General features: G+C 35.8%; 1 protein-coding gene across 25 annotated transcripts in view; it reads left to right on the forward strand.

The window, feature by feature from the left end:
- The window catches only part of DLG2 (discs large MAGUK scaffold protein 2), a 2,369,976-nt gene that overhangs the window by 1,224,351 nt on the left and 1,119,350 nt on the right, over positions 1-26,275 (forward strand). For 11 of the 25 annotated variants that reach the window (XM_042238120.2, XM_060403917.1, XM_060403919.1 and 8 more), the window contains one exon: positions 4,217-4,258. The exons of the other annotated variants lie outside the window; for them this stretch is intronic. In XM_042238120.2, coding sequence (XP_042094054.1) covers positions 4,217-4,258 — 42 coding nt within the window. The remainder of the gene's footprint in view (positions 1-4,216; positions 4,259-26,275) is intronic. 25 annotated transcript variants of the gene reach the window in all.

Genomic DNA, 26,275 nt, shown 5'->3' on the forward strand with positions numbered 1-26,275 from the left:
GGCTGCATGGAAGTAAGAGTTATGGTAATTGGAGTCTTTAACCGGTGTGTTAGGTTAGTGCATCATAGGTGTGTGCATGGGAAGTTTGGTGTGTGGAGGGGATGTGTACAAGGAGGATTTCTGGTATTCTTCACTTGGCTGAGTTTAAATGGAAGGGCTAAAACAGAGAGTGGGAAAATCAACATTTCTCTCTTCCTTTGGGAAATATGGAACTAGCCAACAAGATCCAGTTAAAACACAGGGAAGTCAAGGGACCATTTTATAGTAATTCAGCCTTCTTAATCTCATGTTCCCTAAACCCAAAGTTGTTCACTCAACCCAATAAGGCATCCCCAATTTCCTCCCCATGTTAATGACATTCTGTGTCATAAAATGTAGGATAGTAGAGGAACAGGGTAGAACAGCATTTATTTAGAAGTTGAATCTTAAGATACCAACAAAGGAGATACCAACAAAGGTCTATCTAGTCAAAGCTATCGTTTTTCCAGTGGTCATGTATGGATGTAAGAGTTGGGCTATAAAGAAAGCTGAGCGCCGAAGAACTGATGCTTTTGAACTGTGGTGTTGGAGAAGACTCTTGAGAGTCCTTTGGACTGCAAGAAGATCCAACCAGTCCATCCTAAAGGAAATCAGTCCTGAATACTCATTGGAAGGACTGATGCTGAAGCTGAAACTCCAGTACGTTGGCCACCTGATGCGAAGAACTGACTCATTGGAAAAGACCCTGATGCTGGGAAAGATTGAAGGCAGGAGGAAAAGGGGATGACAGAGGATGAGATGGTTGGATGGCATCACTGACGCGACAGACATGAGTTTGAGTAAACTCTGGGAGTTGATGATGAACGGGGAGGCCTGGCATGCTGTAGTCCATGGGGCCTCAAAGAGTCAGACACAACTGAGCGACTGAACTGAATCTTAAGATGGCACAACTATGTATACAAATTTTTTTATTTATATGTAATGCTGTTAAGCCCCCCAATTATTGTCTTTAATTTTAATTTTTTTTCAGCATTTTATCAGACAAATTTAAAAATTGCTACAATATTGAAAGAATAATATAATGAACGTTAATAGTTTTGGTATTCAACAATTGTTAGCAATATGCCCAGTGTGTATTATCTATGTATGAAATTATCAATCTATTAATTTATCTTCCCTGGTCTATGTAAACAGCTGTAATTATTTTCACAGAGCCATTTGAAGGTAACTTGCAGACAGAATGGCGTCAATATTTATCTCCTACATAACCGTGACAGCATCACCAGGCAATAAACAATTAATGATTACTTTCCAGTATTATTAATACCCAGTTCATATGCACGTTCCCCAACTGTCCTCCTCAACTGTTTATAGTATTTTGTGTGTTTTTTTTTTTTTTTACCAAACCAGGATCCAGTCATGATTCATGAATTATATTTGAATCTTATATCTTTACTGTGTTGTCATCTAAACCTCTCAAAGTTTCCCCATAACACTGAACTCTCCCCCCACCCCCCATTTTTATCTTGAATAATTAAAAACCTAGGGAAAAGTTGAAAGAGCAGTTAACAAACTCCATTATACAACTTGACCTTGTTCACCGTTTGTTGGTATTTTGCCACATTTGGTCCCTGTAGCTCACTTGCTGGAATTCTGTTATTTCTTCTACAGGGCATTTTTCTACAAGATGTTTTTCTTCATTGTCTGAAGATGTTATGTGAACGCAGGATGACTGCATACATTTCTCTTAGAATAGGAAATTAATATTAAAAAATCAGCTTTAAGGATGGCAAATGTTCTCTTTCAATTAAAAAAAAAAAAACTAGCAGTATTCTCTTTGAAGTCCAAATTTGGTCAAGAAGGACCCCTTCAAAATGGCTTTCATGGTCTGGAACTTTTTCCGCCCCAATATAAAATTAGTCATCTCTCCAAGGTATTCTGATTCCATTTAGTAGAAAATGATAGTTAGAAACCAAGTTCTTGGTGTTAGTTATGCTCCTGACCACTAGTGTGTTACTGTTTCTTAGGTCCTTTTAGTAAACAGTGAAAAAAAAAATATATATATATATATAGATATATATATATATATATATAAGAGAGAAGGAAATGGCAACCCATTCCAGCATTCTTGCCTGGAGAATCCTATTCTTACCTGGAGAATCCTATTCTTACCTAGAGAATCCCAGGGACAGAGGAGCCTGGTGGGCTACCTTCTATGGGGTAGCACAGAGTCGGACACGACTGAAGCGACTTAGCAGCAGCAGCATATATATATAAATATCATGAGTAGCTAACAGTATTTTCAATTCAAATCTAACGTTACATAGCATTTAGTTAAAGCTCCTTGACTTTGTAATTCCTTTCTCTTACACTAAGCTGCTCATTTCCTTAATGATACTTTTGTTTGTTTGCTTTATTCTCCCTGATAGACCAAAACAGCATCAAAATTACAGCCCTAACAATACAAGTAAACAAACTACTGAATAAAGTGCAGGGCTTTTTGCAATTCACTTTTTCCACAGAAGGCACTCAAAATAAAATGAACTGTATTTAAAAGTCACTTGAAATAACTGTTTTTTCCCTTGAGATTAAATTGGTAATCTGATAGACAGACTAGGTTGTTTTAGTTTGCATTGCTAGAATTTATTGTTTTGTTTCTCTTAAAGTTTATTTGTATATACACAGGATTTAAAAGTAACAACTGTGGTAAAAGATACAGCAGAGAGGTATTGCTTTCATTTTTTTTTAACCATTTCTCCCAGTCCCCAGTACGTGTAGTCATATATAATTCATTGTCCAAGCAAGACATTTTTGAGAAGGAAATGAATCACTTAAAATAATTGCGATTCATAACTTTTAAAAGACTAAGGTATTGATTGAAAGTTAATTTTATTTTATCAGAGAACAAGTAAAATAGTTACACCCTAAAGTGATTCTTTAAAAGCTTTCAAGAATATCTAAATCTTTGTACATTAAAAACAACATATGTATATGTATAATAAAGCAAGTTTAAAACGAAAATAGTCTATCCTAGACAAAATGATTTTCACTGGTGGGCTTACATTGTTACCAGTTATTATTATTGTTTGTTTACCATTTGGCATTTCTTATCACGAAAGTAGTAAGATGCATGTGTATGTGTGTATTTATTAATTTCTTCCTTCCTAATGAGAAAGGTAAACATCTTGCTTGCTATTTCACTTATTAAATATATTTAAATTATTCTATAACTCTCTGTAGAGATCTTCTTCACCCTTTTTTTATAACCACATAGCACTTTTTGGGTAGATGACCATGGCTTATTCAATAAATTCTCTGTTGATTATTTGAAATTCGTTAGTTTTTTGCTATTATATACAGTATTATCACAAATGGCCTTGTAGGTATGCTCTTTGGAATTTATAGAGGTGTGATCATAGAGTAGGTTCCTAGAGATGAGATTTCTGGATTAGAAGGAAAACACACGTGTAATTTTGTTAGGTATTGTCAAATGCACTATCATACAAGTTGTAATGCTTTGCATGCTCACCAGCAATGTAGGAGAATCCTTGTTTCTTCTTGTCAATTAAATTGTTAAAAAGCTTTCACATTTTTGTCAGTCAAATAGTAGGCAAGAGTATCTTAGTGAAATTTTACTTCTCTTGTAAGTGATATTATGGATCTTTTGGTATGTTTGAAAACATTTATTTTTCTTTTTGGGTGTAAGCTGCCCATTGTTCTCCTGGGCCTTTGGTATTTTCCTTCCAGATTTCTAGAGGCTTTCTCTGTGTTAAAGTATTATATCTTTGTGCCTGTTATCTAAGTTGCAAGTATATTTTTATAGTTTGTTATTCATATTTTGAAAAACATAAATGTATACATATATGTGGTTTTATTGCTCACATATATAACTCATATATGTGGGCTTCCCAGGTCGCTCTAGTGGTAAAGAACCTGCCTGCCAATACAGGGGACATAAGAGATGCTGGCTCGACCCCTGAGTTGAAAAGATCACCTGGAGAAGGGCATGGCAACCCACTCCAGTATTCTTGCCTGGAGAATTCCATGGACAGAGGAGCCTGGCAGTCTTGGAGTTGCAGAGTTTGACATGACTGAAGTGACCTAGCATGCATGTACACATATATGTATATATATGTTATTGCTCGTGGATTTTTGAGTCATGTTTACAAAAGCTTTCTCCTATCTTATGTTTTAAGGAATTAATCATGTTTTCTTTTTTTTTCTTTTTTACATCCAGCTCTCTGATCCATTTGGAGTTTATTCTAGTGTACGATGTGAGGTACTGATCTAATTTTATCTTTTTCCAAGTGACTACCCAGTTGTCTCAGTATTATTTATTATAAATTTATTTTTTTCTCACTGATTTGAGATGCCACTTTATCACACACCAAAGTGTATATATATATATATATATATATATATATATTTGGGTCTTTTTCGCAACCTTTTTTTTGTACTTTAAATATGCAAATATCATACTGTTTTAATTATAGATAATGATAATCTCCAGAGGTCAGAAGAGATAATGGTTTTCCCAAGGTCAATTTGCTGAAAAAAGAAAAAAAAATAGGAAACATCAGATCCAGGATTTGACCCATGGCCACCCTATGTTGGTATGATTTAAATAAGCTTCTAAGCTGAATCCTTATCTCAGTTAAATAAATCTGATGCATTAATAATGATCTTATAGATAATAAGTGGTAGTGTTTGGCAATTGTAAACTATAAAACTAGGGGTGCAGAGCATTTTTGTAGCACAAAGTAACCATTTTGTTAAAGTTTGTCTGACCCCTTTCTTAGTACATAGATTATCCTATAGTCTAATTCCAAAAGCTCTTGAAGAACCCTTTACTTCATAGAAGTAGAATTTTATAGGCATTCATAGTGGTAGAGTATATATAGCAAACTTTGAGCTGATTTGAATCACAATGGACATGATGGGGGCAGGGGGAAGACTCTATCATTGTCTCTTATGACCCACGTTCTAATGTCCGTGTAATGAGAATGCCTATGATGAGTGCATTATTTTATAAATATGAAAAAACCACTAGAAAATAGATATGAGGTGAATAAATGCTGTTTCCCTAGTGTTGTGCAGTTTAAAACAAAAACAAAAACCCACTGGTAGAACCATCTGGTCCTGGCAACCTTCCCGGTTAAACACTTTTAATTGCTTCTGTGATCTTGGTGGGTTGGTGTGCCATGGTTTCCAGGGATTTGGGAGAACTGACCTTTATGAAGTAATCACAGTTCGTTGTACAAAAGAACTCTGAGTTACCAAAGCAAGCAGCAGATCCTGCTGTGGGTCCATGGTAAGGAGAATGGACCAGATGTGTGATGATGTCCTATTTGGTTATATTCTACACATAGGGGCATTCCAACAGCCAAGAACATTCCACCTGGAATGTTCTCTGAATTCGGGCAGTGATCGTAAATCCAGTAGATTCTGTAAATGAGGTGTGTTTATTTTTAGTCCTTCTTGTGACACCAAGCCCCTTTGCTATACCATCATCTTGAAGTTTTTATTGAAATATATATTCAAAAAATTTTACCAAATTTTTTACTGATGTACAATATTATGTTGGGTTCAGGTATATTTCATAGTGATTTGACATTTACCCACATTATGAAATGATCATGTGGTAACTCTAGTAGCCATCTGCCCTCATACAAATTTATTAAAATATTATCGACCATATTGCTTATGGTGTATATTACATTTCTATGGCTTGTTTATTTTATAACTGGAAAATTGTACCTTTAATCCCATTCATCTATTTCTCCCGTCCTTCTACAAATGGCAAAATTTCAATTTTTTAATGGCTGAGTATTCCATTGTGTGTGTGTGTATATATATATACACATACATAATATGTATCTATATCTATATACCACATCTTATGTATCCATTTATCTATTTTGGGAGAAGACATTTTCTGATATAGTGCTGATAATCCATATCTGTTTTTAATGTCATTCAGCATAAATTGAGCCTCAAGCTCTTGAGTTATCACCACTTTCTCTTTTATCCTTCCTCCTCCTTTTCAAACATCTCTGAAATTTCTGAGGAGAATGGACTGACTCCTTGACAGTGGCAGAATCAGACCTAGCATCTGAATCTGCCGACTGTCTTTCCAGTGTCTTTCAATCATCTGCACTGATTTTTCTAGGGCTACAGAGGCTCATTCCTGGGTTTATCCGAGCCTTAACTGAATGGCTATTATGTAGCACGTGTTATGTCAGGTACTAGAAACACACCAATAAGTAAAATGTGGTTCTTTTCTTGAGCTATCCTTATTCTGAGCAACTGAGTGTGTTCTCTGTATTCTCAGAGAACACATCCAATGAGGACTATTGTAGAAGTACAGCTCTGTTTGAGGGACAGAGAAAAGAATGTTGCACTGGGAACTAGAGAGCAAAGTCTGTGACCTGGCTTGGCTCCTGGGTATGACCTTGGACAAGATATGAACCTCTCTGAGTCCTAGGTTTTTGTCCCTAAGGCAAGTGGGCTGGCTCAGAGATCTCTGGTCTTTTCTTCTTCTGACATTCCATCTGTCTTTCTGAAGGTTACTTTGTAACCAATTAAAGTAAATTAGGAAACTATATAACAAATACTTGGGCTTCCCAGATGGCGCTAGTGGTCAAGAACCCGCCCGCTGTTACAGGAGACATAAAGAGGCGCAAGTTCTATCCCTGGGTAGGGAAGATATCTGGGAGGAGAGCATGGCAATGCACTCCAGTATTATTGCCTGGAGAGTCCCATGGACAGAGAAGCCTAGTGGGCTTGCCATGGGGATTGCGAAGAGTTGGACATGACTGAAGTGACTTAGCACACAGCACACATAGCAAGTACCTACCCCCATTTGTGTGTCTGACAGTTCCCAGAGTTAGCCCTTATATTTCTAGGATTTGGTGCACTCTTCTTTCTTTGTAGCCATAACACCACGTGTGCGATTTTCATGGGTGGGCCTGCTGAACTCTTTGTAGATTCTATGACTGTACCTACAAAAATTGGGGCTGGTTGTTAAGCAGACCACTACAGTCCTACTTAGCTAAAGTCAACACAGAGAAACGTCATTGAATTTTTGCATTTCTAATCTCTAGTGGGTGATGATGTAGTCCTTTCCACTTTAGTGTTAAAGAAAAGAAAAACTAAAAAAGTATTACACAGTTGAGCCATTCATAATTATTTTCTTATTTCTGTGTAACCAAACTGGCATCCCTCTAAATGGAATAAATATTTTGCCCTAAGTGTGGAAAAGTGATTACTCATGACTTTATAGCCTTGTGCAAGAAGAATGGCTATGTTAGTCTGTTAACATTGGGTCATTCCTCAGTTGCTGGACAAATAGAACATTAGAGATACTGGGTAATATGTTTCTTCTTTCTAGAAAATTAGATTTATATGCATGTTTAAAAGCATAGTATCACTCTGTCAGTTAATTTCAGCTCTTGTGTATGTTTATTTGCCCTATTAATAAATCATGAAAAAAGTTTTTAGAATCATTATTTTATAGTGATTAAAAAGACTACCTGAGGAAAATGGGGATATAGGATCTGTGGTGATTGCTTCCAGAAAGGCTCTAAGTGGTTTAATTTGTGGTCAGAGTCCCTGACTTCCTGGGGGGAGTTTTGATAAGTAGGAGCTTCTCCTCTCTGATGTGTTAGAAATCTGTTAAAAAAAGAAAGAAAAGAAAAGAAAAATGCTGATATTATTAATTGGAGATCATCAAATTTTAGAGTTAATCAAGACCTGTGGGATCGTTTAGCTCTGCCTCTTTATTTCCCTGATGAAGAAAGCGAGGCGTAAGAAACTTAAAACTCTGTTCTACAGTAATGACAATTAGTAGCAGAATCAGATCAAGAAAAGTGAATCTGCTGGCTGTCTTTCTGGTGTCTTTCAGTTGTTTGCACTGATTTCCCTCTAGAGGCTCCTTTATTCACTGATGCAAGTATTAACCGAACGACTGTTACGTAGCACGTGCTGTGCCAGGTACCAGGAGCCCAGCAATAAGTAGAATGTGGTTGCTTCTCTCTCAGAACTCAGTTTCATGTATCAGAAGTGAAGTGAAGTGATGTGAAAGTCACTTAGTTGTGTCCGACTCTGTGACCCCATGGAATTCTCCAGGCCAGAATACTGGAGTGGGTAGCCTTTCCCTTCTCCAGGGGATCTTCCCAACCCAGGGATTGAACCCAAGTCTCCTGCATTACAGGCAGATTCTTTACCAGCTGAGCCACAAGGGAAGCCTGCTTGTACCTTTGAAAAGTTACAAACTGGCACCCTTCTCTACTCCAAAAAGAAAATTTCAGTATGGATTGGTTCAATAGAATTGTGATAAACCCAGTTAACTTTCACCCTTTAGGTTTTTTACTCCTTAAATTACTTTTGAATTCTTTTCCAAGACTTATTCTTTTATCAAGGCTTTTATGAAGTCATGACAATATCGAGCCCATTATACTTGATCAGTTTCTTCTTCATTTTTGGACTTCTGCCTGTTTATGATTGATTGGCAGGCCAATTAACTTTTTTCTCATTTCTGGTCATTTAAAAAGATATCTAAAAGCATAACTCAAATTAAACAATTTTAGAAACACTTAGCCTTCACATAATACTCTTGCAGTTAATATAGTTATGAAACATACATTGGGAAAGGCATAGAAGAGAGGCTGTCCTAGATTTGAGATCTAGATCCTTTCCTTGCTATATGACATTGGCCAATTTATTTTAAATTCTGAGTCTCCATTTTATCAAGCCCAAAGTGGAAATAATAATTCCTACCTTGAAATGCTTTTGGGATGCTAAAATGAGTATGTGTATAGTCCGAAATATAAGGACGGGAAGAGAAATAGTTATTACTCCTAGCCTTTGAGGAGTAAAAGTCAATATTGTTACAATTTTTCTATTTTTTCATATTTCTGACAATGCAGTTCTAGTGAACTGATAGGATTTGCAGCCTTGCAGAATTAGAGAAGTTTCCAAGGGTTATCCTATCGACTTTACTGCCTTTAGATCAAATTGATTATGAAGTACTACACATATATGGAAGCTATTTCCTGAAAAATTATCCACTGAAAATTGTATAAGGTCGCACAGTAAAATAATTTCTCCATTTATAGCATATGTGGATTTGGGCAAATCGCTTTCTTTGATCAGCATTCTATTCTTCATGTATATCAAAGAATAGCTTTACAATGGCAAAAACCACACATGTCTTATTTCTCACAGTACCATGAGCATTATAGAAGTAGCTGACACATGATACTCAATAAAACTTCTTGAATATATGAGTAAATAAATTAATTGCACTATTATAAAAGTTAAATTTTATATATTTGATAAATAACTGGCCCAAACTTATTTATGTTTGCTATAAATGACATTAAGGTGGTATAATTTATGGATATATTCATTACGTGAATGTAATGATATTTTCCCTAATAGAAAAACTAAAGTACAGGGCATCCCCAAATGAGCCAATCTGAGAGCTATATGATACCTAAGTATCATATATTTTTATAAATATGAATATTATATATTCATATTATACTATGTATAGTACAAATCTTAAGTTTTTATCCTTGGAATGCTTTATCTAGCAAATCCTCCAAGTACTGGGCTGGCCAAAATGTTCATTTGGGTTTTCTGTAACATCTTAGAGCAAAACTTGAACAAACCTTTTTGCAAACCCAATATAATTGGTCATTTGTTAATTTATTTGTTCACTTTATAAATTATCTGGATGTAGAAACAGGCAAGCATAAATATAATACTATGACCTATTCTCATTAATAAGAATGAATAATTCCTAAATAAAATGCACCCAACAAAATTTAACATCAGTGAAGAATCATTTATGAAGAATAACTAGGAATGAATCCCTGGAAGGCAAAGATGGTTTAATTAGAAATCTGTTAACATAAATCATAACAGCTAAAATAAAATTTGAAAGTATCATTCTAATACATGTTAAAGGCATTGAATATAATTTAACATTCATTGCTGATAGAATCTCTTGGAAAAATAAAAATAAAAATCTACATGTTTAACACTATAAATAATAACTATCCCAGATTAACAATTTTTCCCGTACTTAATGTTGAAATACTAAAAGAATCCCCATTAAAGTTAGAGGAAAAGAAAGTAATTGTTATTACTGTTATGTTTTCACATTATTTGAAATTTCTGAACACTGAAATATGACATGAAACAGAATGAGATAAATCTGATAGAAGATTAATTTCTGTTTTTTCCCCAAAACTCGAGATGTGCTTGATATAAGAGAAGTAGTAAACAATCAGTTGCTTCCCTAATTACCTCAATAAAGAGAAAATATGGGTTTAAATATTCCAACAGCAAAAAATACCACATACCAGGAATAAGTCTATTGCCGTCCATGCAAGACGTAGATGAAGAAAATTATGAAATTTTACTGATTGATGTCAAAGGGTATTTGAATGAATGATAAATTAACACATATTCCTGCAGATGAAATGTGATATTGAAAAATCTTAATTTCTATCCATATTTAATACAGTTCATCATAGACCAATTAATAAAGCATTTAAACCTAACAGAAAGATTCTGTTTTTTTAGAGGAATAAATGGATGGTAAGAGTAATGATGCTTTTGAACTGTGGTGTTGGAGAAGACTCTGAGAGTCCCTTGGACTGCAAGGAGATCCAACCAGCCCATTCTGAAGGAAATCAGTCCTGGGTGTTCATTGGAAGGACTGATGCTAAAGCTGAAACTCCATTACGTTGGCCACCTCATGCGAAGGGTTGACTCATTGGAAAAGACTCTGATGCTGGGAGGGATTAGGGGCAGGAGGAGAAGGGGACAACAGAGGATGAGATGGCTGGATGGTGTCACTGACTCGATGGACATGAGTTTGAGTGAACTCTGGAAGTTGGTGATGGACAGGGAGGCCTGGTGTGCTGAGATTCATGGGGTCGCAAAGAGTCGGATACAACTGAGCAACTGAACTGAACTGAACTGAACTGAAGAGTAATGTTAGCTGTCAAAGTGTAGAATGGTGAATGGGCTATTTGTCCTACTGCACGTAGCCATTAATAAGCATTACAAAGCTGTAACAATTAACAAATGGTGTAATGCTGACTCAAGAATTGGCTGACAGACTAATTCAATAAAATGGCTAACTGAAACAGAGGTTAGTGTAGAAAATAATATCATATATGATGAAGGAATTAATGTAAATCAGAGAAAAACAAATAGATTATTCAAGACTTGAGCTTCAGCAAATTGGTAATACAGTTGGAGCCATTCCTACTAGTATAAAGAGTATTTAAGAGAATAGGTTCTGGAAGCTTTCAGAGTTCAAATACCAGCTATATCACTTCCTAGTCATATAACTTGGGATAAATAAATTAACCTCTCTAAACTTTAGTTTCCTCATGTATAAAACAGAGACAATAATAGTTTTCGCCAGTATCTGTTAATATAAGTATTAATAATAGTCATAAAATGGTTATGGGAATTAAACAGACAATTTATTCCATGGACATAGGAGCCTGGCCGGCTATAGTCCATGGAGTCGCCACGAACTGGACATGACTGAGTGACTAACACACACAAATAGATAATTTAGTATATTGTTTGGCAAATAATCTTTACTCAGTAAACATGATCAGTTATTTCTATAGTCAAACACCAAGCTGATTTCATATGCATTAATAGACTAATATAAAAATAAAACCATGAACAGTCTTATTTAACTGATTTCAGTTTTGAGAAATTTCTAATCATAAATACAATAGAAGAGCTTACACACAAAAAAATAGATTTGTCTGCATAAGAATTTTTAAATATATGTTTAAAATATAAAAAACTGCAAGGCCACAAATAAAACAGTTATATTATAACTATAAGAGTCTTTACAAATCAATAAAAAAACCCACCAAGATCCTACACAGCTAAATATTAAGATAAGTTCAAATAAGTTTGTTAATATTCTAAATCAGTTATTCAAAATAATGTAAATAAAAGATACAAATGTGCATTTAATATAAAAAAGAATATGGCAGTGCTCCAGTTGCCCAGAGTGTGGGAAGATGTTCACTCCAGGATGCTGCTGGACAGGATTTATATCATGTAACATTTTGGAAGGCAATTTGGCAACACTTCATAGAGTCTCAAAAATGCTGTCACCGTTTTAGTCATATTCTAGGAATTCATCCTAGGGAAATAATCAGAAAAGCAAATAACCATTTTTGTCTACCTATTTTACCATGGGATTGTTTATAACAGAGGATACAACCGTGAGATGGAATAGCACGCAGCCAAAAGAAATCATGTCTTTGAAGCACGTAAAATGACGGTCCAATTCCTTGCTATAATGGCTAACATAATATGCAAATTATCATCTGTAATCCTACGAGTGGCTCCATTTATTGCTGCATCTATGTGTGTACCTATGTATGGAAGAACACACACCAATTTTCCAGCCTTTAGGTGGATATCAGAATTCCAGATAAATTTCACTTTTGTTTTATATAATGTAATTTTAGGTTTTTGATAATAATTAGCAGCACTTGTTCCATCTGAAAAAAAATGAGACAAATGCTGGAAGTATAGATTGGATTCTGTTTGTCTCTGTTTTTTTTAGAAGGTAATACTTCACATGTGAAGTGACAGCTTGCATTCTTGAGATCTTGTTGTATTTCATCAATTTTGCATGAATTCAGTTATAATTTTAACCTTTGGAAAACTAATATTAGACTTTCTTTTTAGTTTGTTTTTAAAACCTGGGAGTGAAGAACCAAACTGAGGTTATCAAATTGCTTTCAGGAACAGCTGGAAACACCATTCAGGGCTATATTCTGTTTACTGTTTAGCGCCCTTTCACAGGGAACTAAGAGAAATATGAGTCTTGGCATATGTTATTTTCTGCATGAAAGCTTACCAAGATCCCTGGTGTATTTCAGTTGCAGGAGTGATAGGCAATAGCTTTTTATCGTCTCTGCCATACAGTTTGGCATTTGATTATATTCAGTTTAGTGCTTCATGACATACTGCCTTTGAAAATCTTCCCTCTAATGAACTCTCAAAACATTTAATCTTTTTATTCAATTTTAGCACATTTTATTCCATTTACCAAGTTTTATTCATTGAACAGGTTTTATCTTGTAGAAAATCCTACTTCTTCTACCAGACTGTAAACTCCTTGAAGTAGGGAAGTATATCTTACTTACTTCCATGTTTCCTGGACCTCACCCAGAATGTCTTGCACATGAAGGTAGTCATTTGTTACATGAATGAATGGAACAAATGAGAAGTATCTGTTTAATATATTGTCTTCTAATTGTCTTAGATTATATATTTTCTCGCCTGAGACTGGAAATTTCAGGAAAGCAAAGCCTAAGCTATCACATATATTTTTGCACCTAATACCTGCTAATAAACTCTGAAGAATGGCCCACTTCATTAAATTATTTAACCTTTTGTTTTGAAAGTAAGTTTAGATGAAATTACCTGAACATGATTTATTACCAAAACTAGTGGTTAACCTTAAACTATGAACAATGGTTTAAAGATTTTGCTTTTGTCTTTAGCCTCATTTATGATAATAAGTGATTGTTACTTAAAGCCACATCACTTCCACTTACCACTTCCAATTATTTGATAAGTACTTATAATGGACCAGGCATCCTTCTAGCTGGTAAACTTTTTAAAAGAGTCAAATTCCTTGCCTTCATAGAACTTGCATTCTAATGTGGATGGTGGGAGAGGAAATAAGTGAAAACGATGTTGTTCAGTCGCCCAGCTGTGTCTGACTCTATGCAACCCCATGGACTGCAGCACACCAGGCCTCCCTGTCCCTCACCATCTCCCAGAGTTTGCCCAGGTTCATGTTCATTGCATCTGGAATGGCATCCAGCCATCTCATCCTCTGATGCCCTCGATCTTTCCCAGCATCAGGGACTTTTCCAATGAGTCGTCTTTAGGTGCTACTACATTTAGTATTGAAAAATAAAAAGAGAGAAACAACAAAAAGACTTCATTGTAAAAGTGTCATTTTAGCAAAGACTTGAAGGAGATGAAGGAATGATCCTGTGGCTATCTCAGGATGAGAATTCCAGGCAGAAGCTAGAGCAAGTTATGAGACCTGAGGAGGGTGTGCTCTTGGTATATTTACAGCACAAATACCAAAACAGGGACCCTTTAGGAGATCTGTATCAAAACAGTGAAGTTAGTTTCTGACTTGGCAGAGTCATGATGAGGTATGAACTGCGTGTAAACCACTTAGGGAAAAGTCTTGTACGTATCAAATAATTGACAAATATCGTTTATCATCATTATGTGAATTACATGAACTAGATTCTTAAAACATTGTGAGAAAAAAATACCATACGCTGATGTCTTTTTAGGTTGAAATCATGTCTGGGTCAGGCCTGCTTGATTCTAATACTAAATAATTATTTTCTCACATAACTACTTGCCATCTATTTTTTATCTCTGGTGGATAAATATTTATTCATGTTTCTAAATAAAATTATTTAAAATGTGGTCCATGGAGCTTCTGTGAATGAGCTGAGGGAGTTTGAATCTGGCCTATCCAAATGCCCAGAGATATCTGGCGTGGGTTTGATCAACAGGCTTATTCAGTGCTGAGATGAAGGCCCTGCTGCTCAGAACCTAGTGTCCCATATTCCCTTGGCGAGGGTTATGGTTGCTCTCATGGACTAGGTCTTACAGATATCCTCAACGTGAGCCAAGTTCCCTTAATGGATGTGCTGGAAAGAGCTCAGTGTTACAGAGTCAAGAATGTAATTTGAGCTGTGTCGACAGGAAACAAATTGATCATTTTGGCCCACATACCTGAATCTGAAGCAGCCCTTCCCCATCAGGGAAGACTGTCCAACATGATGCAGTTGAACTCCCAAATGTTCCTGGATATGGAGTCCTAATTTAGATTTGCTGTTAAGCCCTTGAATATATTTTGAATATGCCCTTTCAAATGCTCAGTGGAAAGTGTGATGAGGTTCTAGTATGTATTGTTGCATGCATGAGCCTTAGTGATATTCTTTTTTTTTTTTTTCTTCCAAATTGTGAAAACACACACCTCTAATTACCTTCCATTTGGAGAAAGAAAGGGAACTCAAAGTAGTCCCAAGATCTCTTGGAAGAGTTTGTCTGCCAAAGATTGCTGAGATTAATAGTTTATAGTATAGATGTTGACACTTTGTTTCCTAAGCAACAGCAAAACATAGAGTAAAAATCAATTTCTGAAATCAAAATTAAGTACCAGGTTAAATCTGTTTCTATATACCAAAGCCAACTAAATAAAATGGAAAAGAAAATAGAATTGATTGGGTTTTCTTAAATTCTTTATTGATCCACTTGTAATGAAGGCCAGACAGAAACACATTCCCAAAATATTTTCACTGTTACTAAAATGTTAAATGGTGTCAGAAATGGACAGGTGTGAAATTTCATTAGGAAAACTGCTGTAGGTGAGAGAGAAGAGAAGAACAAGTTAGGTAGAGAAAGAAAAAAAAAAAGAAATAGAAGTTTTGGCTGAATTGTCCTAGTTTCTGCTTCTTCATTATTTTATACTTCTTTTTTATGAAGTCATTTTGTCTGTTTTAAAACCCTCCTGTTTTTAGGAAAACCAAAAAGATTGAAGATTTAGATGACCAGTATCCTCTTATATCTTGTTTTAACCACTTTACTGAAGTATAATAACATCCAATAATTTGCACATATGTAAAGTGTGTGATTTGGTAGATCTTGACATACATCTCCTTCTGTAGGTCTATCACTTTATCAAGATAGTGACGATGTCTACCAACCCCTACAATTTCCTTGTGCTCTTTCATCAACCGTCCCCCCTTTCACTGAGTCCATTATCGGTCAACAGTTGATATGCTTTCTGTCACTATAGATAGTTTACATCTTCCAGCATTTTATATAGATGGAACCATAATGGAATCATCCGGTCTATGCTATTTTTGTCTGGCTTATTTCACGCAGCCTGATTATTCTGAGATTCACCCCTGCTTTTGCTCATACCAATAGTCCCTTCCTTTTTCTTGCTGAGTAGTATTTCATCATATGACTATAACACACTTTGTCTATTCATCTGTTGATGGACATTTGTTTTATTCCCAGTTTTTGGCTATTACAAATAAACTGTTATGAACTTCAGGTACTGTCTTTAAATCAGCATACGCTTTCATGTGAGTTGGATCAGTGCCTCGAAGTGAAATTGCTATGTCATGTTGTAGATACACACTGAACTTTTTATGAAACTACCAAACTTTTCCAAAGTGGTTGGCACTATTTTTCCTAAGTTCAGTTGGTAGTAAGAACATGTTTCTTCTAGATGGACAGCCATCCTCACCGTGATGATAGCTTCCTAAGTCTGTACCTCTAGCTATCATCTTCCTCTGGATCTTCAGCTCTGCATTTCTAACTGCTAATTGTCTATTCGTCTAATTTACTAGTGCTTTTATGAGGTTATGAAGATAGGGCACTGGATCCATGTCCTGGCACAGGCCCCCTGAATTTTCTTTCCTTTAGCAGAACCCAGGATAGAACTACTTCCTAACATGATCTTGCCCTAGCATGAACAAAACCTTTCTTTAACTCTCTTCAGATTCTTTGAGGCAGAATGGAACTTCCACCAAGACTGCACTGAATACTTCACCACAGACACTGAAGGATAGGAACACAGAGAATAAGAAGTGGATTTTCCAACAAATTCTGAAAAGAATGAGGAGATAAGGGAACCCTCTTGCACTGTTGTTGGGATATAAATTGATAAAAACCACTATGGAGAATAGTATGGAGAGTGCTTAAAAAAAAAAAAAAACAACTAAGAATAAAACCATGATATGACTCAGCAATCCCACCATTGGGCATATACCCTGAGAAAACCATAATTCAAAAAGATACATGTATCCCAGTGTTCACTGCAGCATATATTTTTTTTTTTTACAATGGACAGGATATGGAAGCAACCTAGATGTCTATCAACAGTTGAATGGATAAAGAAGTTGTCATACATATAGATAATGGAATATTAACTCAGTCACAAAAAGAAACAGTTTTGAGTCCACTGAGCTGAGGTGCATGAACCTTGAGCCTATTATACTGAGTGAAGTCAGAAAAATAAAGGCAAATACCATATATTAATGCATATATAGGGAATCTGGAAAAAGGGTACTAATGAACCTCTCTGCAGGGCAGGAATAGACACAGACTTAGAGAACAGGCTTGTGGGCACGGCGGGGAAGGAGAGGGTGGGATGAACTGAGAGCAGCATTGACCTACATACACTCCCATGTGTGAAATAGAGAGCCAGTGGGCAGCTGCTGTGTAACACAGGGAGCTCGATCCAGTGCTTTGTGACAACCTAGGTGGGTGGGATGGGGAGAGGGGTTGAGAGGGAGATTCAAGACAGAGGGGATATAGGTATACTTATGGCTGATTCACATTATTATATGGCAGAAACCAACACGACCTTATAAAGCAATCATCCTCCAATTAAAAATAAGTTTAAAAAATGACAAAGAGGGTTTTCTGATCCCTAACACAGGTCACAGGGGCTCAAGTCCCTGCTCCAAGGAAAGGAGACTGACACCAAGGGACAGGCACCCTGCCCCATCTGTGGTTAGGAGAGGGGCTTCTGAGGCAGACCTTGGCTGGATTCACACAGTGCCACTGCTAGCTGAGTGACCTCCAGCAAGTTCCTCATCTTCTGAGTCTACTTACATGTAGACTGGAGCCACACCATAGAATCCTTTTAAGATTGATTAAAATAGTAAATTAAGTATTTGACTCACATTAAATACTTTGTGTTAAATCCCATGAGCATTGTAACCACATGAAATCCAATACGAGCCTCAGATGTCTATATGTGCCTTGGCCCTAACCATCTTTCGACTCATACCTTTTCTTATACTCATTGATCTTATCTGTTTTTCTATTATCACTCCTCTTAGCTTTATTACTTTTCCTACCAGGTTTAAATCTGGTGGAAATTCATTATCATCACTTGTATTGCATAAACGTTCAACTTTCTTTTTTGTACTTCAGTAAGGAAATTATGTATTACATAGATGACTATAAATGTTGAAATGCTCAAGGACTTGGTTTTGAGTGTTTTCACTAACTCAGCCAGTGATCTTGTCTTTAAATACCAGTTATATGCCAATATCTTCTTTGAAATGCTAGACTTGTATATTCCCTGGCTCACTTGATGTCTCCACCCAGATGTCTAAGATATTTCAGAATTAACATGTCCAGAACCAAACTTCTTATGTTTCTCAAGAAACCTGCTCTATTACAACCTCTGTTTCAGCCAGTGGTACATGTAGCCTTCTAGCTGTTCATGTCAGTGGATCTACAGTCATTCTACCGCCCCTCTTTCTCTCAGATTCACATCCAATCTCTTAAAAATATATTCAGAACCCAGCCACTGTTGTTTGGTTTTTTTTCCATGTGCATTAGTTTTTTCTAAGTTACCGTTACCTTTGAACTTAATAATTGCAATAATTTCTTAATTATTATCTCTGCTTCCAGCTTTGACCCCCTACAGTCAAAACTTTCAAGACAGCAGCAAGAATGATCTTATTAAAACATTAGTCAAAGCATGCCACTACTCTGAAATTGCTTCCAACCTCATTCAGAGCAAAAGCCAACGTGCCCACAATAGCTTATGAGGCTTGCAAATTCTCCTTTCCACTCTCCCTTCGCTTACCTCTCTACTTTCTGATCTTATTTTATACTAGCTTTGTTCTCACTCTGCTTCAGCCACCTTGGCCTTCATATTCTCATCAAAGCTAGCCATAGTCTTTCACGTAGAATGTTCATTTCTCATGCTGGCTTATTCTCATTTCCTTAAAATCTTTATTCAGGAGTGACTGTTTTCAGGAGGTTTACCTCAACCAGTCCATCAGATAATTTCATCACTCCAACACTTTTTATTCCATTTATCTGTTCTACTTTTTCTTTAGCATAGATCAATATTTAACAGATGATACGTATTGCTGTTTATCATTCTATTATCTCCTCCCCACACTGAAATATAAGCTCCATGAGGTAGGAATTGTTGTCTGTTTGGTGATCATATTCCCATTGCTGAGAAATAGAGTGGATGCATAGTAAGACTCAAAAGTGTTGAAATAATGAATAAATGGAAGAAGGTTTTTATTTTTATTTTTTCACTACATTGCTTACTTCACACATATACCCTTTTTATCCAGAGTCATCACAACTTCAACATATCTAAAAATTTAAAGACATTGTTACGCCTTTCACTTTTTATATGGATATAGAAATCCCCAAGGTAGAGGTTAAACCTCCTAGAATACACTGAAGTAGAAAATATCAATAATACTTCCTTTAAAAAAAAAAATCCTTTGCTTTAGAGGAGCTTACAAAGAAAATTTAGAACCCTCACATGGACTCTATTTACCATGAGGAATAATCAATAAATTATGTTAAATCTTTGAGAAATCATTTAGTTAAAATTTCATGAGACTATAAAGAATACTTAAAATTATAATGAGATAAGGGGAGAAATAGAAAGCATAGTGAAAGGAGTCAAGCTAAAGCAAACGCTTTCTTTGTCTTAGAAGTTATCTCTGAGTTCCCTGAGCTCGAATCTTTAACTACTTGTGACTTCAATTTCTCAGCCTTTAAAGCATCTGTCACATTTTTACAGATTCTGTCTCCTCCGTTATTCCTTTTCCATTCAAGCCTTTAGCAAATTGTTTTACAGCACTTGCTATGTTCCAGGCACTTTGTTAGACATGGGGATACAATGGTGAAACACAAGCATGGCCCCTACTTTTTCAGGAATGTTCCCCAAGGAAAGAAGAGGAATATACATATCATCGTCAATGTGACAACTGTAGTGGAAAGTTATGTGTTGTCTTTGGAGAAGGAAATGGCAACCCACTCCAGTACTCTTGCCTGGAAAATCCCATGGACAGAGGAGCCTGGTGGGCTACAGTCCGTGGGGTTGCTGAGAGTCGGACACGACTCACTTTTCACTTTCATGCATTGGAGAAGGAAATGGCAGCCCACTCCAGTGTTCTTGCCTGGAGAATCCCAGGGGCGGGGGAGCCTGGTGGGCTGCAGTCTATGGGGTCGCACGGAGTCGGACACGGCTGAAGCGACTTAGCAGCAGCAGCAGCAGAGTGACTAGATAGCATGTATTGTGTTATGAGAGTGCATCAGGGATCCAAGGCTTTTCTAGGGTGTTAAATAAGAATGTTTCTTATATCGCTTCTTGCCTTGTTCCTACCATCATCCCCCTAAGACCGGGATTACCTCTGTTGCCTCCGCTTTTCTCCTGACTCTCCAACTCTGACCCTTTTATCACAATTAAGGGTTTATTGGCATTGTCTAATTACAGTATGGCTATAGCCTTTTCTTCTTCATTCCCCACTATTCCTCAAACACATCTCATGTTTTCCAAACTTTTTACTTTTACTCCTGCTGTTTCAAGTAATAAATGTACTTTGGTTTTGATCTGTTTTCTAAGTGTCAACTCAAATTTTTCTTTCATTGAATGTTTGTCTCCTCCATTTCAGAACATGGGCTAATAAATGTTATCTGAACTCATAGCAATCCCCTCTTCTTTATTTATTTCTATTTTATCCCAAGCTACTGCATGATATTTTTTGTACTGTTACACTCTTTCTTATGACTAGAAAAGTTTTGAGAATCAAGAATTAAGGGAAGGGATAACTATGATTAAGTTACCTGATTTCTTTAAAATGTCATTTTCTAATATTTAAAAGGAAGATAATATTATCTGACTCAGAGATATCTTATGATGATCAGATGAGGTGAGAATATTTCCTCAAGTGTGGTTTACTTAAGATGTCATGGCAAACATTTTAAAAATATTTTAATTTAAACTAGACAGGAAAAATTAGATCTAGTATATAAACCAAACTAGACTTTATAAATTTCTCCTGGTTTTTATTTTACATTTTAATCTTATTAATAATCATGTATTGTTTATGTTACTGATCACTTATAGAGAATGAGTCTTACTTTTGTTCATTCTGATGATAAGCTTATTTAAAATAAATTTATTTAAGTAAAAGATGAGTCAAATTAAATTTTAAAATAACTTTAGTAAACAACAATAGAAGTAGTATGTGAATATATAAAAATGGATAGTTTAAATAAATACTGAGGTCAGGCATGTTAGGAACTTTTGTGGGCAAAATAGTTCATATACCTTTAGGATGGAATACTTTATAATTTCATGTAACGATGCTTAAGTAAATCAGCTGACATAGAGGAAGCACCTAGCAAGCTGGTCTCCTTTATATTCTCTAAGCTGGAGAGAGGTTACAATTAATATCAGGAATATTTTCAGTAACACTATCTGCATTTGACATTTGCGCTGAGGATTTCAGCAGCTGCTGTTTCTGTTTTATGTGGGAGGCAAGATGGAAAAGGAATAGATTGTGTGTTTTCATTCGTGGGTCTCCTTTTTAAGGAAGTGAAAGGAGTTATTTGTTTATGAATATGGTTTTCTATATTAAATTTTGTAAAAGATCGTGTGTGTCTATCTGTGGAAGGGGTGGAATTACAAAGCAAAAAAAAGGACAGTTGGTAGGCCACAAATCAACAAGTCTCATTGATTTCTCTTTTGAAATGTGATTTTTCAAAGTACTTTGAACCCTTCTAACGGTGACTGATTAATCTCTTAATGTATGAAGATGAATGTGAGGTAAAAATACAAATAAAAGGTAATAATAAATGCTTAATGTGGGTCTCTATAGTGCCCTTCTTTCCTCTCCCAGGAGTATGAAGCAATTTAGGTGATATGCTCATTCATTTGTTCATTCATTCAGCAAGTAACGATTAAATTATTCAAATATGTTTATTGAGTGCCTGCCGTGTGCAAAGGGCTATGTAGATCTCTGAGGATACAAAGATAAATAAGGGATTTCCTTGAATTATTCAGTCATTTAGGGGAAAATATTTAAGTTCAGTGTAATCACAAATGGATGTCATAAGAGCCAAACCTGACGCGTGTACAGTGCAACAGGAAGTGTTAGTTTTGGTGCTTGAGTACGAATTGGCTCTGTCTTGAGAGATCAGGAAAAGTTTCACAGAAAATTGTTGAGCCAAGGCTCAAAAAATGTGTAAAGATTTGTCGTATGTAGAATGACCAAAAGGAGCAGGAAATGAGGTGGAGAGTTAGGACTGCAGGCAGAGGAAAGAGCACGTACAAAGATACAGTTACATAGAATGTGTCTGGGAAATGGAAAATACCCTGAAGACGATACGGCAAGAGGATAACTTCATCAAAAACAGTCATTGAACTTAAAAGAGCATTCTCATCTTGGTGCTCTGTGATGACCTAGAGGGGCAGGGATGGGAGGGAGCCCCCCAAAGTAGGGGATATATGTATACATACAGCTGATTCACTTGTTGTATGGCAGAAACTAATACAGCATTATAAAGCAATTACACTCCAATAAATAGTAATAATATAAAAAAGAAAGAAAGATATTTCTTTATGTCTAAAAGAAAAAAAAAGACCATTTTCTTACAGATCAATTTTTGGGTCTTTTTATCATGGACTAAAATGACATCACCGACTCAATGGACATGAGTTTGGGTAAACTCTGGGAGTTGGTGATGGCCAGGGAGGCCTGGAGTGCTGCAATCCATGGGGTCGCAAAGAGTCTCACACGACTGAGTGACTGAACTGAACTGAACAGATTATTTGAGTTTAAGGTGACTTTGGAAATTAATTACATAGTACTATATCCAGAGGTAAAACAAATAAAATGAAAATAAAACTAAAAGCACTGACTCTCAAATTAGCACCCCACTTCCACAGATGAGAAAATTCCTGCTGTTGAGATAGCTAGAATACTGGACTATATAACCGAATCATAGTTGATAAGAAAGTTCCCAGAGTGCTCTGATTAGATGGGTGGTGTTTAAAATGTTTCTGTGGCAAACTTTGGCAAGGCATATACATTTCAAGGAACTGAATTGAATTCTCCGTTATGAAATTACTCTACCCATGTTTTAGCATTATGTAGCTTTATCAAAAAAGCTGTCTTTGGTCCTGCTTTTTAATTGATTTTTGTATTCATAAGTCATAATTCTTGAATGTTCTATTTGGTACCCATTCTTTCTTGGCTGCTTTCTTGACGTTTTGTTACTTTGCTCCTCACTTATATCCATTCAGTTATCGATTCCTTTGATAGTTATTGCCATATTGATCTATATCTCCAGTTGTAGCAAAATGTAATTGTAAGCATGTGGGCAAATCACAACATGGGGATTTAGAACTACTATATAAATCCAGGATCCATGTGAGTTTTTATTTTTATGAAAAACATGTAAAATGAAAGGAGGTTCTGAGAAGACTCTCCAAAAAAACTATTTAGAAAGCTTCAGAAAATATTCATTTGGCTCAGAAAAGAGACACTTGTGAAATGGAAGGTCTTTAAGTTTATGAAAGATTTTTACAAGGGTTTGAAAACTGACATGTTTTCTGCACTAATGGAATAAGAAAATGAGGAAAGAACTTAAGAAGGTAGACTTCTTAACAATGAGGATGGTTGAATGCAGTCATAAAAAAGTTTAAAAAAAAAGACAAAACATTCTCTGCTTCATAATACTAAGCACGTGTTCTCTGTCTAGACTATCATGGTTTCTTTTCTTATTTTGGGGGGGGGGCTTCCCTGAAGATTAGAGGGAATAAAGACAACATTTTATTCATAATAAACAATAAAAACAACATTTTTATTGCACCCATACTGTGTGCCAAGTAGTGCTCTAACCAGTTTACTTGTATTATCTCATTTGAGCCTTTTTATCAACACAATGGCATAGTTTCCATTATTACCCCAATTTTATAGAATCACCATTACTTGGCAAGGTGACAAATGCGATGGTGGTTGTCTATCTCACAACTGACTTTAGCTAATTAATTATCATATGAGAATGACTTTTAAATAGCATTTTAATTAGGTGACTTCCTGGAAATCTCTTGCATGAAACATTCTATAATAAATCTTATACATACTGCTGTCAGATATGCTTATTAAACACTAAAACCTCATATGTAGGCCTATTAAGTTCTCCATGTTTTATTTGGGGGTAGTGGGGGAGTATTAAGTAAGAGCCAAGCCAGTTTGATTCTGTATGAAATGATGGGCAGAGCAGTGATTTCTTGAGCTGACTGTGATGTCCCAAGGGGTATATGGAACTCAGTGGGTCCTCTTGGGGTAAGAGTGTGGGGATTAGATGCCCATGCAGGTCAAGAGAGATGACTTAGGATCATCAAAGGAAGAAAAATGAAACTGAGAGCCCCATGTAAAATTGAAAACTTAAAAGAATTCTCATTTAATGAGAGGACTTCTAAAAACTTCATACATTAGCTCAGGGATGCAATAATTCTATTACGAATAGAAAAGGTGTGTGTGTGGGGGGGGGTGGTGGTGGTGGTGAATTTAAACCTTTTATGTGGACAGAATAACACTAAGCCAAATATATTAAACATGAAACTGCTCCTAAGCTAGTGAAATCTCTGGGCACCTAGCAGAAGAACGTGCAAAATTATTCTGTAGCAACAATTACACAATCAAAGGGCCCTGGGGCTCCCACAGGAAGTATAAGCTTGCTGAAGAAGATCTTAGAATAAAACTGTACAGTGACATGCAGAAACTAGAGACTGGGAGGGCTTGAAAAAGAAATATTTAGAATGCCTAGAAATGTAAATATATGTGTAATAATTCATTAAAAATAAACACTTTGTAGATAGGTAAAACAATAGATTTCCACTTTAGATAAAAATAATGAGATCTGAGACTATAACCCTGGAAGTGGCACAAAGAAGGAAGGAGAAGAGTAACAGGAAATATATGAAGCAGTAGAATGGGTTATATGAAAAGGTTCAGGAAAAATATAATAGGATTTTAGGAGGAGAGAACAGAGAGAATGAAGGCGAAGACATGTTAGAAGAAATAATGACTGATTTTTCTTATAATTAATTGGGTTCAAGAAACATAATGAATTCCAGGCAGAATTTTAGAAAAATATTGTATTGAAGCTACAGCTCAAAAAGACGAAAAGTCTTCAAACAAATCATAGAAGAGAGATATATTCTTAAAATAGAGCAATTGGATTGACAGCAGACATCTTATCATAAAAAATAGACACCAGAAGAAGGTATGTGATAATGTCTTCAAAATACTGAGGGAAAATCATTGTCAATCTAGAAATCTTTATTTACCTATGCTATCCTTCAAACTCTAAGGTGAATGTAGACAGTTCAGGAAAAATATGAAAAGATTGAACATGGTTAACCATCACAGATTTTTGCAGAAATAGCTGTTAAAATATGTACAACAGTAAAAAGTAAAACTCAGAGAGCTAGGATGCTAACAATCATGATGAGAACATAGATTAATAAACCTGGGAGTTATTTTGACTATTAATTATAAACTAATAAATACTGGTGATAATAGTGACATGTTCTGTCAGAAATAGTACTACTGCAACAAAATAAAATTAAAACACTATCAAATAATAACATGGAATATTGGGTATAATATTAAAATCACCAATTGTGCAACTTTACAAACATTAATTTGAAAAGTTAGGTCAAATGAAAAGGATAATTGGCATTTTCTCTTTCAATATTTATTATAAAGCACAATAATCAAGATAATATGGTATTAGCGTGGGTAAATTAAAATAGATTAAAAAAAAGAACCCAGAAATAATTAAATGCACACTTGTATGATCTAGACATATAACTCAGGAGTTTTACAAGTCAGTGAGGAAAAGGAATAACATTTCCATATATGAGCATAAATATGTACTTACATGATGGTGGTTTAGTGCTTAGTCGTGCCTGACTCTTGCAACCTCGTGGACTGTAGTCCTCCAGGCTCCTCTGTCCATGGGATTTCGCATGCAAGAATACTGGACTGGGTTTCCATCTCCTTCTCCAGGGGATCTTCCCAACCCAGGGGTCAAACCCTGATCTCTAGCATTACAATCAGTCTCCTGCCTTGCAGGCGAATTCTTTACCAACTGAGCCACAGGGAAGCCCTTGTACATACCTACATGCATACATACCTACATACCTACATACATCTAGACAACTGGCCATACATATGGGGGCAGGACAAACAGATTTCCATGTTACACCATAATTTCCTTTTAAAAAATGAAGACTTAATAGAAAATATAAAATGATAAACTTATAAACTTGTATAGGGAAAAAATTCAGATACCAAATGTACACACATAAAGGTAAACACTGATGAATTTG

The sequence above is a fragment of the Ovis aries genome, chromosome 21 (genome assembly GCF_016772045.2).
Source record: "Ovis aries strain OAR_USU_Benz2616 breed Rambouillet chromosome 21, ARS-UI_Ramb_v3.0, whole genome shotgun sequence".
In the NCBI taxonomy this organism is placed as follows: Eukaryota; Metazoa; Chordata; class Mammalia; order Artiodactyla; family Bovidae; genus Ovis; species Ovis aries.